Below are 14736 nucleotides of genomic sequence, written 5' to 3' on the forward strand. Positions count from 1 at the left end.
TCCCTCAAAGCGACGACTGCCTACATAGCAGGACGCGAGTACAATAAGGGGGAAGTGCTGATATATGTGACTCGGTCTGCATAGCATGTGCAGAAGGCAGCTGGCAGCAGCCGTCGGCGGCGACTGTGGACAACAAATCTGGTTGTTTTCATTAATTCAATTAATGTCCGAATGTATTTTTAGCTAAACCGATCTAAAATTAAATTTTGGTGACATAAGAGAAAGCAGATACAATTAGCGGAAAGCGCCGGTATCCTACGCGAAGTGTTTCCCAAACAGGCGATATAGCATCATCGGCGCTTATTGCAGTGTTATCATGGTGTGTAAATGAGTAAAGGTGCAATTTGTGAGCAAGATTATGTAATATTTAAGATAAGGATAACCCACCTGGCGTTTTATGCCACGCAAACGAGCAGTACTGTTCGCGCACAGCCATGTAAACAACCTCAGCGCGGGGCTGCAGTTGTAATCGTCCCACTCCTGGGGCACAATGCGCACGCACAGCAAAATGCTGTAATATTATTTCGAAGCACTCATTTAGACTGCGGAGACTATTCATCGGTGCGGACAGTGAAAGCATTCGAGTCGCGTAGGGTTTTGCAAGTGGCTTGGTTCCTGCAAAAGGGTTCTATGAGTAGAAGGAAATGTATGTTCGACTTACAAACGCGTACATGCAGCGCGGAAGTCGTCGCACTTGGCACTTTTCTCTGCTTCTTTCGTGCCTCAAGGTTACTGCAGTGCACCTTTTGATAATTTGAGTTTAATTATCGAGCAATGAACAGCGGACAAGAACTTGGTAGCTAGCTACAAAACGCCGCAGCTTTCACGGCGCACATCGGCGAAGGCATGCACAGCACGTGCCACTTTTCATATACGGGAGCACTTGACCGCTCAAAAGAAACCACACTCATCACATACGAACAGCATGATTCTAAGCGTAAATAATAAAGCAGGGGTCCATCGATTTCTGTTTCCTCAACAATCGAGCAAGTCCGCTTTCCCAAGGATCACTCAGCTGGCGTACTAAGTTGAAGGCTTCCCAAAAGAGAACACGGAAAATGCATTTTATTTCGGTAGGCTAAAAGAAAAAACTTTTCGAGCGACCGCTGTCTACGGTGTGCATGCAAGCATCTGAACAGCTCGCAGCAGACGACGCGTGCCGTGTATGCGCTCATGACGTCAGCGATCAGAGGTTGCCAGACCAGCAAGCAGTTCGCAAAAGAAACGAAAAAAATTCGTTTTAAAAATATTTACAACAGAATCAACTGAAAATTGGGAAAATTGTAATTTAACATGTTGGGAATTAAAGGTGATAAGCAGGGTATGTATGAAAATAGGCTGTCATGTCCCCTTTAAAGTTCAGTGTTCGGTCCCTTTAAGAATGCCTGCTGCTCTCAGCCACACACAATATAAAGGTGATACCAGACATCTTAGCTAAGGTGTCAAACACCAATAACCATTTTGAACAATGTAGAAACAGCTGTGTGTGATCATGTTTATTTCAGAGTGCTCTGGTCACTTCCCATGTGGCAAACAGGAAGTGAAAAGGGTTCATTCTGGCAGAAATAAAACAAATAACAGAAAAACAAGCTTAACAATGCATTTGCAGTAATATTCTCAGCAAAACCAGAAAACTTGTCAGATGTGCTGCGCATAAGTCGGCAGATTCTCACGAGTCAACTCACTTGGGCTACTCAGGCTCATATTCAGATCATGATCCGAGTTGTGAGTGAGTCTGGACTCGCTACTCAGATCATGATCTTTGTTTTCGCAGAGACTGTGAGCACTTATATTTCCCTCTCCTCCTTTACTGACAGCGAAGGGGAGGATAGAGTACTCCTGCGACCAAGGACGCTTGAGGGCAACGTGGGTTGGCAATATTTGTGGGCAACGAAAGAGGAGGATTCCGCGAAAGCAAGGAAGATGGTATTTTGTCCCTATAGATTAAGTGGGGTTGGTAATAAGGTGTGTTGGGATGTGTCGGAAGCTTTGACAGAGTTCCACCATGTCTTTGTGTGGGAGGCAGGAGTCCTTTGTCGCGCGCCTTTTACACGTCTTGAGCCCACACTATGCAGTGCGTTCGTGTTTGTGGTGCCTTCCTCCTGTGGTCGTTCTTTTTTGTACTACCTTTTTATTAAAGTACGCAGTGCACTCTCATGCCAATGCGAGCCGTAATGTGTGAGTGAGTCCAAATGAGTCATGAGTCGAGATGAGTGAGTGAGTTCAAATGAGCCTCGAGTCGAAATGAGAGAGAGCCCAAATGAGTTGTGAGCCTGAATAAGTGAGTTCATGAGATCGAGTGAGCCCACATCTCTGCGAGTGTGACCAAACCTTTATGAGCAAGCCTGAGTGAGCATGCATGATTTTGCTGAGGTATGGTGCGGTGTGGTCAACAAGGTGAAGGAAAAAGAAGCCTGCAAGGATAAGCCCACAACACGGTTGCTCACCTGAAAAATCATGGCATTTTATTTATTTACACTCATGTTGCAAGTGCTACATTGGCCAAGGAGACCAGTGCTCAAATGACAAATGTAGCAAATTCCTTGACATTATGAAGTTTCTCGATTCCCCAATGGCACCCCCATTGAAGCGTGTGTATTTGTGAACTCCATGTAATGAAGATGTTGCGACGGTCGACCTTGATATACCAAACTCTCCACGCCGACTATCCATTAACTAGAGCTGTGCTACTTGAAATTTGGCTGAATTACGCGTATGATTCATGACGATAAAAAAATGTGAGCCACCATGACAGGAACGTCTATGACTGCAACATGTGAGCGCAGTCGACACAACGTGCCTTGCTCCAGCGCGATCGGTGCCTCTGTGTGACAAACGCAGCAGTCTCCGCAGCTTTTGCTTTCGTAGTGTCACACCAAGTGGCACTACAGTGAAAGCTCGTTAATTCGGACAATCGGATAATTTGACCTGCACGCATGGTCCCTACAATTATATATTATATAGGAGTCTATGGGGCAAAACTCTCGTTAATTTGGACAAATTTTACCGCCCATCGGTTAATTCGACCTAGTTGCACGGCACGCCAAGAGCGGCGCTACTGTAAAGTTGGAAAAAAAGAATGTAGCGTAAGCCATCCGTACGGTCATCGTCATCAGCAGTGCGAGAGAGGGCGAGGGAAGCAAGGTTAGCAGTGGCCGAAGCGCCCGGTGTCTTTCTTTGTGCTTCGTTGCCTCTTGCAGTCGTGCTCAGTCGTCGTGTTAACCCTATCTTCAGCAAGTCTCGTTTTGGCGTGTGTCGTCGTTGCCCCGTGTTTCTTGCTGCTACGATCGCGGTTATTGAACCCTAACACGCCTTTTCTGGATATTGCGTGCTTTGCCAGCGTGTTTACTGTGCTGTTTTCGAGTGCGTAGCGCGCAGGCACGCCATCGCGTCCTGCTCCGATGGCGACACCGGCAAAGCGGCCGAAGTACAACCAGGCGAAGGACCTAGCCACGAAAGTGGAAATATTGAAGGTGCTGAAGGATGGTGTTTCACGCTCTGACGTGATGGTCAAGTATGATGTTAAAAGAACCACCTTGGCCACTTACGTGAAGAATGAAAACAGCATTATGGAGGCGTTTGACAGTGAAGCCTACGGTGACAAAAGGAAACGACTGCGGACTGCGGCCCACCCGGAACTCGAAGAAGCCGTAATGCGATGGATTAGAAACGCACGTGAGGCCTACCTCCCTGTGAGTCGGCCATTAATTTGTGCCCAGGCTGAAAGGTTCGCCACAAAAATGAACCTTGAAGAGTTCAAAGCTTCTGAAGGTTGGCTTGCTCGCTTCAGAAGCCGTCACAATCTGACTTTTAAGAGTGTGTGTGGCGAAAGAGCATCCGTGGACGAAGACAGGATCGAGGAGTGGCGGATCACCGGGCTTCGTGAACACCTAGCTGCGTACGACGCTCCGAATATATTTAACGCCGACGAAACAGCGCTTTTCTTTAAAGCACTCCCGGATAAGACGATCACCTTTAAAGGTGACCCCTGCACAGCAGGTAAAAGAAGCAAAGAAAGGGTCACTGTGCTACTTGCCGCCAACATGACGGGAACAGAGCGTCTGCCTCTCCTAGTGATCGGAAAGGCTCAGAAGCCGAGGTGCTTCAAGAACGCGCGGCGCCTTCCGGTTGAATACCAAGCCAACAGGAAGGCTTGGATGACGTCCAGCATATTTCAATCCTGGCTTCATCAAATGGATCGGCGTTTTCGAGCTGAGAAACGGAAGGTCCTCATGGTTGTGGACAATTGCAGTGCTCACTGCAAGGTGCCGGGCCTGGAATGGATTAAGCTTGTGTTCCTCCCGCCGAATACAACCGCAGCCCTTCAGCCCATGGACCAGGGCATAATCCAGCATATAAAATGCAAGTACAGAAAGCATGTATTGCAGCGCATGCTTCTCTGTATGGAAGCTGGGAAGAAGTACGACCTTACGCTCCTCAGCGCTTTGAACATTCTGGCGCACGAATGGGCCAACACGCCTACAGCAGTTATTGCGAACTGCTTTCGGCACAGCGGTTTTGTGCAACCGAACTGCGGTGTGGGGGAACTGCCGACAGAAGCAGCCGACGCAACCACAGAAGACGACAGCTGTTTCGACAGCGTTTTGCCTCCTGCCGTGCGGCTCGCGGATTACGTGTCCATCGATGATGGTGTCGCCATTGCCGGTCAGCTGACCGAGGACGAAATCATCCAAGAAGTGACAGGCGCCGACAACGACGATTCGTCGGAAGATGACAATTGTGAGCACCTGCCCCAAACGCCGAAGCGCACGGTGAAAGAAGCCGCAGAAGCCTTGTCCGTGCTGGAAGACTTCTGTGAACAAATTCCGGATGGTTCGCGTGCCGCGGAGCATCTGGCAGCTGTTAGAGCTATTGTAGCCGCTCAAATTCGCCCGAAAAAGCAGACGACGATAACAAACTTCTTTGCCAAATAAAGGTATGTCATGCTGGGGCAAATTTCATGTTTTTTTTGTGGTTCATTCGATATTTCGACATTCGGTTAATTCGACAATTTTTTGCGGTCCCGTCAGTGTCGAATTAACGAGCTTTTACTGTACAATAGTTCATGTCCAAAAGCTGAAAAAAAAAAAAAAAAACAGGACGTAGCAAAGATTCCACTTGACGAGCAGTGTGCACCCATCAGTGCCTCTAAGTTGCTCACACGATGAAGGGCCGACAGCAGATTCGCAGCGGGAGTGAGATGGCAGAGAGCGACAGCAACGTGAAGAGTCCAATTCCCAAGGCAATGGCAGGCAAGCAGAGAGAGACCTTTTCTTTTTTTCTTTACGAGTGATGAGCAAATGGAAAGAGGCAGGTGCTTTCAACTCCAACTCCTCCCCCACTCTCCCCACCCTGTGCATAGCGGCGTCATGCAATTCGCGGCAGTGACAATGGCAGTGGTGACGGCTGCTGCTGCACTCCCGTGATGGAGAAATGTCACTCCATGTTAATGATGGGGTGTTTACTGTGAACGTTTGCTATGCCATTTCATCTACATTTACTTCTCATTTTGGCTTCTGTTCTGCACTGTCCTTTAGAGTTTTCACGTGAAAACTGGACGTAATGAACAATTGTGGGCCTTTCTCGATTTCGTTACATCCAGGTTTAACAGTACATATGCAGCCATCATGTTTTAAAACAGAGGTAAGAGAGAGATCATGAAAAAAAGTAGAGCACCTCACCTGAGCGGTTAAACGGAGCAGCCCCAAATGGATCCACCAGGTCACCGCTGCTCATGACTAGACTCTCACGACTCTTCACATTGGATATGCCTGCAGAAAAACAATGTGAAGCATGTGCAGGCTGTTTGACACTTAGGGGGAAACTCTTTGGCTCTGATGCATTTGACTACTGCCAGCCGCATTTTACAAGTTTTTAATGCAGTGCTTTGTCAGTCGTGACTTGTGCTCCAGGTCCGGTAAGCGACCGGCGCTCGTTGATGGCTACATTCAAGATGGCTGTCATTCTTTACGCCAAAGAAGCAAACAACTGTGCGCCAGGCCGCAAGTTTGACGTTTGCAACGAGTGATACAGGTGTGGCAGCTGCAGCGAGGCAAAATTTTCAGCTGTTACACACGATGTCATGATGTGGCTGTTTGCGCAGTGAGGGATTTCGCTGCACGACGACGTTAGAAAAATGTGCTATGGGACCGCAGCAGCGATCACGACGGCAGCGCTAGTGAAGACGATGGCGCAAGTGTGGACGAGTAGTCCGGAGACTAATACATTTTCGTTTTCGAATGTGCCCACGGGCATGCCTGTGCACGGCAGCCGATAGCGGCTGGCGATAAGCGGTGGCTGCAGGATAATGCTATCATGCTCTATTATTAAAAGCCAAGCTTAAATGACCTCTAAGTTTTTTTTTCTGAAATGTGATACGGGGGGGGGGGGGGGGGGGGGGGGGAGGGGGGGGTCGACTGACATTAGAGTCGTCTTACAATCGTGTAAATACGGCAGCTGCGGCTGCTGTGGGAATCTCCCATGTGTCACTTCAAGAAATAAGGCAAAGCTTCAAGCTGAAGGCTTTGAAGGCTACCGTGAGGCAGCGACTGAATGAAGCAGGCCTGAAGAGCAGAGCAGCCGCTAAAAAGCCGCTGCTTTGGAATGAAAAAAGCAAAGCAGCTAGCTTTTGGTACAGAACACGAGAGGTGCTCGGTTGAAGAGTGGAAAAACATGGTCTTTAGTGATGAATAAAAGTTTACAACCACTTGTGATGAGACAGCACTAGTTTGACACCCTGCCAAGACACGGTAGGTTTTTCTCTATGCCCAATTATTATTCATCCATAAAGTTAGGACATTAACAATTAAGATTTATGCTGGTTTACTGCGTGTGCGGCTCTAGCCTACTTTTCTTAGCATCCGGCAGATGAATAAAACAAAGTCAGAAAATAGCTCTTGACTTAGTGTCAACGTGTGGCCCTGCATCGGCAAAGACACGAATATGCTTTGAAGGCAAGTTCACTGCTGAAAGGTACGGGGGATTCATAGATGGCGTATTGATTCTGTACGTTCTTGACGGCCTGTTCCCGGAGGACGAGTACGAGCTGCTCGAAAAGGCGTGGTGTTACTGTGCTGGAGTGGCCGCCCCAATCACTGGACCTCAACATCACTGACTATGCTTGGGGATCGTTGAAAGCATTGCTCGCGTGCCATCCTGTGCATGGGTTGTCCAAGTATAGGCTCTAGTCCACAATTTTCGTCGTATGAGACGTGCTGAACATGAACACCTCACTGACAGTCACCTTAAGACTTACTTCCCTCCAGAAAGTGCGCTGTCATCGCTGCTGCTGGAGACATGACGAGATACTAAATGAAGTTCGGAGTGTGACATGTGCATTTTCCCACTGGTGAGCATGACCTTCCTGGGGGTAATATACTGCTGCACAATCATTTTCTTGGTCTAGATTTCCTCCATTCGTATCAGGTCATTTCATTGTGTTTGACTCGCACAGCTGTACAGGAGCAGTTTCTAGTTCAGAACTTTTTCCTTTTAAGGTGCAATAAAGACCGAGCACACTGCGTGCACATTTTGGTGTCTGTCTCTAGTCACGGCGTATTACGGCAGCACATACAGCAGACAAATATACCTGCATGCAAGCCAGTACCCAGGCCTTTCCGATGAAGCGAAAACAAAGCGTGCTGTCAAGGGAAGTTTGCACAACCCCATTCTTGCCAAAGGAGACCCAGAGGTTGCCGCCGCACAGCTTTTAGTACAGCATATCAGCTCAGTTCTTGCAGAAATGATGAAAACCTTACACTGCCCCTGAAAGGCACGTTTCCTGGCCAGCGCGTGCAACTGTAGCAGATGATACGGCTGAGACTCCGCCCCTCGAGGGTCTGTGCCTGAGCAAGCTGCCACCCATGCCCAATCGCAGCACTCGCCGCTGCGTGATGCCACATGTTCCATGTTTTCCCTTCTAAGTGTAAAACAGCCTGTACATTTTACCTGAATTCTGCAGGTAAAACAAACAGCTCTCATCGAAAATAATCTCCTGGTATTGCAAGATTGAAAAATCAATACAAAATTTTGGATCATGATGTGCTGGAAAACTGAAGTGTGAGGCTACTGTGCACAATGTAACAAAACAGCAACTTATGTGATGCTGGAATACCGGATGACAATGGTATTGATGTTTTTATGGGCACAGATGTTTTTATGGGCACAGGGAGTCAACGCTTGCTTGATGACTGCAGCCCATGCATACAGATATCTTCATATTTAAGTGCTGGGCAGGAGCTTGCGCTCACTGCTACCAAGAGCCACTGTCACATGAGAGGCTGGTTCCAGGAAGCATGCAAAGGGAAAGTCACTCACTGCTCTGCGAGCCTCGGCGTATCTTATCAAACTCCTGGCCAAAAAGTTGATCCTCAGGGTCTGTCGGGTCGACTGCAGTGCTAGAGGCAGGCTCGGCAAAGGGGTTCCAATGGGGGTTGCTCTCAGGTGGGGATGAAGCACGACCAAGCGAGACTTCAAAGGGTGCCAGGAACTGAGAAGTCTCCTGTACAAATGGCCTGAGTTCCCATGGGGACACAAGGCCAGGACACAAGGCCAGGCGTTATATTTGCATCCAGAATTCAAAAGCATGCCCTCTACTAGTAATCAGCACTGCATTATGACAGATTAAAATTGCCTAGCAGTAAAAAATTGTGCAGTATTTTACGTCAAAGAGCTTCAGGTATCAATGTGCAGATCTCCTCAGAAATTCCTACAAAATTAGCTTGCAAAATCTGTATGACTACCAATTAAGTGCTATGTTTAAATTAAAAACCCACAAATACTATTTAAATTTAAGAATTTAGCTGCATTAGAGAAGTTACGTGTTATCCACAAAGAATGGCAGTATGGAAAAAATGTCAGCTGGGTGATTCCACGAGAGATCAAACTGCCCGAATATTTCAAATTTTTAGTATTCATGATTATTTTATATGCTGTGCCCACATTATTCAGTAGGTCAACAGTAAATTTTCTTGTGAAAATGATAATGTTTCAGGAGAAAAAAAAATTGTAAACGACGTCGTGGCAGAGGCAGCGTTTTCATGCGCACCTCAATTTCTCAAGAATCGAGACACAAAAGCCACGCTGCATATATTTTGCGTGCTAAAAGTACAGGTGAGAAAGAATATGTCAGGCTTATTTCAGCCATTGTGAAGAAGTTGTCGCCTACTAGAAAAAATTTTGAAAATGACACGTCTCAAATGAGGCTATTTTCAAGTATTTTTTTCTGTGCAAATTTAAAGCATATTTCCTTCAAATGTGCCCAATAGACGTGCATAGAGGTGCTAAAAGAGTGTACCGACTTTCATTGGTATATAATATAGAGAACTATAAGAAGTACTGCCCAAAATCGGGCATTTTTGAATATAGTAGTGTTTTTCAAAAATCAAAGGAAAAAAAACCCATCCCCATTTTTCTTAAAACTTCTGAAACAAGCCTCTAGAAGAAGGCAAAAAAGAATACGAAAGAACATGTCGCACTGCCGTGCAGGGAAGACAACCTAACTGCACTCTCTTTTTAGTGGTCTCTGGAATTACCGCGAGTATCTTTGAAAATGCTGCTTGAACGTTGGAAAAGGTCTCCCCGTTTCATCGAGTTGTCGTCCCTTCACTGACTAAACTACGCTTCCCTTGCACACGTTTCTGACGAAATTTTATATTAAGAATTTTGCTATACAGAACTAGTTTATGATTTTTTTACATGTTTGCTATAACGAGATTAGACTGTATCAGCATTAATATCAGAGATTGCGAATTTGAGTAACTTCTGCATTCGATGCATTCAAAACAGGTCCTGTGCAGATGCAAAAATCTTAAGTACGGAAGACAATATTGAAGGAACCATAAAAATTTGTTGTTTTATTAAAGTGATGATGAAGACTGAAGAATTTTTACAGCGCAAGGGCAGAAAAGTGCCATGGCACAGGGTAGAGTCAAAAACCAATTTTTCAAACGTTTCACCTTAGAGAACCTGAGCACCAGGCCAGGAGAAAGCCTGTCCCCACTGTATAACCAGTGGGTAACTGGTGGCACTGGAAATTTAAACCCGCACCCGCTGCATATAAGGCGAATGCTCATCCACTAGGCCGCCGCTGCAGTCATCTTATTGAAGTGCCCCAGAAAGGATACGTGAACATGGGAAGTGTGCCCAAACATAGTGTTACAAGTGGACGAATCATGAACGAAGAAGTGGCGGTGCGCTGAACGACGACGACGTTGACAGTTGGTAGCTGGGCGCTCGGTTCTGAGCTGAGTGCTGGCCATCTCAGAAACGAGCGCCATCACGCGGTACGTGATCACTCGCGCCATTCCAACCAGCTGCGCCACTGACGTCGCTGACTTCCTTCTGCACGACGTCATATTACACCATGGCGCTCCCCGTCAACTCCTTACCGACCGTGGCCGCTGCTTCCTTTCCCGAGTTGTTGACGAAATCCTTCGTTCGTGCTCCGTTCGTCACAAGTTCACCACTGCTTATCATCCTCAGACGAACGGCCTTACGGAGCGTCTCAACCGCACGCTGACAGACATGCTCGCCATGTACGTATCCGACGACCACCGGGACTGGGACATAAGCTTGCCTTTTGTCACCTTCGCCTACAACTCTTCGCGCCATGATACCGCTGGTTACTCGCCCTTCTATCTTCTCTTTGGACGAGACCCCTTACTGCCCTTCGACACTCTGCTGCCCACAGCTGGCCCTGTCACTACATATGCGCGTGACGCTATCGCCCGAGCAGACGCCGCCTGCCAGGTTGCTCGACACAAGCTCTCCGCCTCCCAAGAGGCTCAAAAACACCGCTACGATGGCCTGCACCGTGATGTGCGATACCCTGCCGGATCTCTCGTCTTGCTGTGGCTCCCATCCCGTCGTGTGGGGTTATGTGAAAAACTTCTGCCGCGCTACACAGGTCCTTATCGTGTATTACGGGCAGTGACCGACGTAACGTATGAAATCACGCCGCTGCACCCAAAGTCGACGTCCGCTCCACTGAAGTCTGAAGTCGTTCATGTAGCTCGCCTCAAGCCCTATCACCCACCATCGACATCGCACGCCTAACACGCACCGGGACGTTGCCTTCAGCCGAGGGGGATAGTGTTACAAGTGGACGAATCATGAACGAAGAAGTGGCGGTGCGCTGAACGACGACGACATTGACAGTTGGTAGCTGGGCGCTCGGTTCTGAGCTGAGTGCTGGCCATCTCAGAGCAGCCGCCAATATAGACTTACCGCCGTAACATCCCCGTAACAATATGTTGCATGAAAATGAATAAAACTGCCTTGCAGTAAGAAGTTATCTGCACTACTAACACTCTTCGCAATGCATGAAGTAAGCTAAAGAATGAGGGCATGAACCATGCTTAAGTCATCCCAACTGAAAATGGAACTGGTCTAATTTTTTCCAACACCAATTTTTGTCTCTTTCACAGTACCTGCTGTCTATCTGTTTTTTTGCTTCCGCTGCAGCTCCGAATGCACCGAAGAAGTCGAGCTGGCTAGCTGTGCACTGTTATCACAGTACACTCCCATTAAGACGAATTCTAAGATTTGATGAACAATGTCAGAACACTATCGGTTTTCAGGGGACTCAGTCTAAAAAAGATCCACTTAAAAAAAAACCACTGCATATGTCCTTGCGACTGAAAATCATGGCAGCTCTGACAGCTGTACTTGCAGATCGTTCACGTGGCACTCTCGAGGCAAGCTCTCTCCACCATGCAAGCAGTGCGCCCATTGCTTTGGTAGTACAGCAGGCAGACATTTTTTTCATGCGTTGTTCAAGGTTACAAGCTGCTCCGAAGGCAGAACACCAAGCTCATCAAGAATGTATTCAAAGCTTCCATCTCATCAATAGCACAAGACAGCAATGGTGGTTGTTTACAGAATAGTCTGAGAAGTGAACTTAATCTCTGGACATAGCGGCCAGATCTCGCTATTCATGGACACCGCAGAAGTTTAGCCCTTCCCTGTAAGCAGCATGTCACCACATTTCATCTGTGATGCATTTGTAGAATGGCAGCACGTCAAACCTTGTGCCTTGGTCAGAATTGAAGGGCTTTCCAAGTGCGCCAGCTCTATCAAGCTTGATGCAGGATGCCACTACTTCCGGGCAGAACTTGTGACTGTTTGCAGTATTTGTTGAGCAACAATGAAAATGTGATGCCTAGATGGCATGAATACTCAACTAGAGACTGCTATGCGGCAGTAGTTTTGCTGTTTCTGAATAGTGTCATTCTTCAATGTCTCATCAAGTGGAAGTGGTATTTGCAGCTCATGAAAGGCAGTGCCAAACTCCTTGGCCACGTGGTTCCTGCACCCCTCGTCAACACAAATTTCACCACACAATTTGCACTGTAGCACAGTAGTGTCCAGTGTGAGGTGGTCTTCTCCCATATCTTTGTTCATAATCTTTGTCAAATCAGTGACTCTCTTACCTCTTGTACTTCCAATGCCACCACAGCGTGAGAGGAGCACCTGACTACCCAGTGTTGTATCTATAATTTGACACATACACTGGTTGTGGCTCTTGTCAAGTGAAATGGTATTACGTAAGCGCAGGTGACATCCACATTGAGCATAGCATTTTAAATACTGCGAGGATGCTGTCGACGGTAACGAATTCTGATGCTCTCTTAAATGCACACTAAGGCTAAAGCCAATACTACAGGAATCATAGCAAGAAATTGGTAGGGTGTAAGCTCGTTAATTCACCCACCATTAATTTGGAAATCTGGAGAATTCGAACAGTGGGCTCGGCTCCAGCCAACACCCACTAAGTATGTCTAAGTATGTGGCACCAGAAGCTTGCTAAATCTGGCACTATGTGTCTAGCACCATTTACTGTATTTACTCCCGTAATGAACCCACTCGCATAATGAACCCGCTCTCCACTTTTGTGGGCCAGAATTTATTTTTTTTTTGTTTTCCAGCTGAGTGAGTTCCTCAGTTTTCGCAACAGAGGCCTTGGCAACGCGCCAAGCTGCTGCCTGCCACTGATCATATCATGTTTTTTTTTATATTTTGAGAAGAGCTCCTGCATAGGGGTGGGGGGAGAGTGAGGGGCTCGGGGAACTTGGCAGAGCGCCAAGACGTCACGTGCTCTAAGCTAAAGCTTAAACATTTGCATTAAACACTGGTCACTGTCCTGTTTTTAACCTCGCAGTAAAAAACGCGCGCCTGGCCTCCAGGGCCGGAGTTCAGCACCATGTTCGCACTATCTCGCCACTATTGGCCGGCGCCCTCGGCTAGCACAAAATTGCCCGATCGCCTCAAAGCGAATGATACTAAACACTATTAGCACGAATCTGACCGGGTTCGTCTGGCATTTGTTGATGACCGACGGACAGACAGAGATATATGAAATCTCGACCCTTCCAAAAAAATCTGTTGGAAACCTTTTTTCCTCGCATAATGAACCCTCCCCCCAAACTCATGTCAACTTTTCTGAAAAAAAAAAAAAGTGGGTTCATTATGCGAGCAAATACGGCAACTCTTTTCTTACCGCGCATAGGCTTTCGGTCATATATGACCGACGTTTTGAACCTGCCACCAAAAATTCATGACTGCACTCCTGGACAAGCTACACCATCTAGTTTGTTTTTAAAACACAATTTCATTGGTTTCAATCTTTTTTTTATTTTTCATTTTCTAACATGAGGAGGCGATGCGAAAAATGAAACTGACTGGATGTAGTCCGCTGGTCGCAGATCATGGCATACGTTCTGCCGCACGCTCCCTTTGGGGAAAGGCTACACTGAGCATTTCTGTGAGTTATTGCGCTGTCTTTTTTCTTTAGAGCAGTAGTGGTGAGTTTGACAACACAGAATGGTCGGATTTCAGTTCCGGTTGCAAGACTTCATCTCAGAGGGCCGGGACATCCGCACGTGCTCGCATGTTTTTCGTTTTACCGTTCACGTCTTATTTTATGCAGCGCGCTTGATTTGTCACTGATGACAATGAATTTATTTGGTGCTTTAGGATCTTTGCAACATACTGTGCAAATATTTTAACTAACTGCACCAACAGATTTTTGATTATGGCGATGCCAAGGAAGGCGACGCTCACTTTTCAACCGTAGGACCCATTCATGACCAACCGAAAAAAAGAAAAAGCAGGAACTGCAAGCTCTGCTGTAAAAAACAAGAACAGAACTCAGAACGAGTGTAATGTGCACATCTCACGTCTACCTCTACTTCATGTCGTCACATGGCTGCTTTCTACAGCAGTCATAGCCTAACTTGGAAGGCAACGGAAAGTTCAGTGTATTATCTACGCAGCTAAAGTTAACTAGAATAGTAGCTAAACACATGTGCAACGTTTCGTATACAGTAGAACCTCGCTACAGTAAACTCTATTATAGTAAAAACTCGAATGTAGTAAAGTGAAGCTGCGGTCCCATTTCACCTTCCGGAAATGACTAATTTTTTTTTTTTTCGTTTATAGTAAAGATTTTTTTCGAAAAGAAAAAAACAGTATAGTAAGGAGCATCTGGCCGTGGCGACGTACTTCTCGCAGAATGATGACATCGCGGCATGCGCGAAGTCAGGATCGCGAAGCCTATAGATACCGAATACAAAAAAAGCCGGCGCTCTTTCAGGTGGCTTCACCACCACGCTCGAAAGCCGCGAGGAGAAGCTAACAGGACCTTGAGGCCGTGAGGCAAAGCGTGTGGTGTGCACGGAAAAAGTGAAGCTAGTTATGAACGCTTGCCTTCTCTTGGAATCCACTCACTTACCCTTA

At 46.9% G+C, this 14736-nt stretch overlaps 1 protein-coding gene across 3 annotated transcripts in view; it reads right to left on the reverse strand.

Moving 5' to 3' along the window:
- The window catches only part of Nak (Numb-associated kinase), a 99654-nt gene that overhangs the window by 24974 nt on the left and 59944 nt on the right, over window positions 1-14736 (reverse strand). For all 3 annotated transcript variants that reach the window (XM_077648056.1, XM_077648055.1, XM_077648054.1), the window contains 2 exons: window positions 8317-8513; window positions 5682-5771 (listed from right to left, as the gene is read on the reverse strand). In XM_077648056.1, the coding sequence (XP_077504182.1) occupies window positions 5682-5771; window positions 8317-8513 (287 nt within the window). The remainder of the gene's footprint in view (window positions 1-5681; window positions 5772-8316; window positions 8514-14736) is intronic.

The sequence above is a fragment of the Amblyomma americanum genome, chromosome 1 (assembly GCF_052857255.1).
Source record: "Amblyomma americanum isolate KBUSLIRL-KWMA chromosome 1, ASM5285725v1, whole genome shotgun sequence".
NCBI classification, from domain to species: domain Eukaryota; kingdom Metazoa; phylum Arthropoda; class Arachnida; order Ixodida; family Ixodidae; genus Amblyomma; species Amblyomma americanum.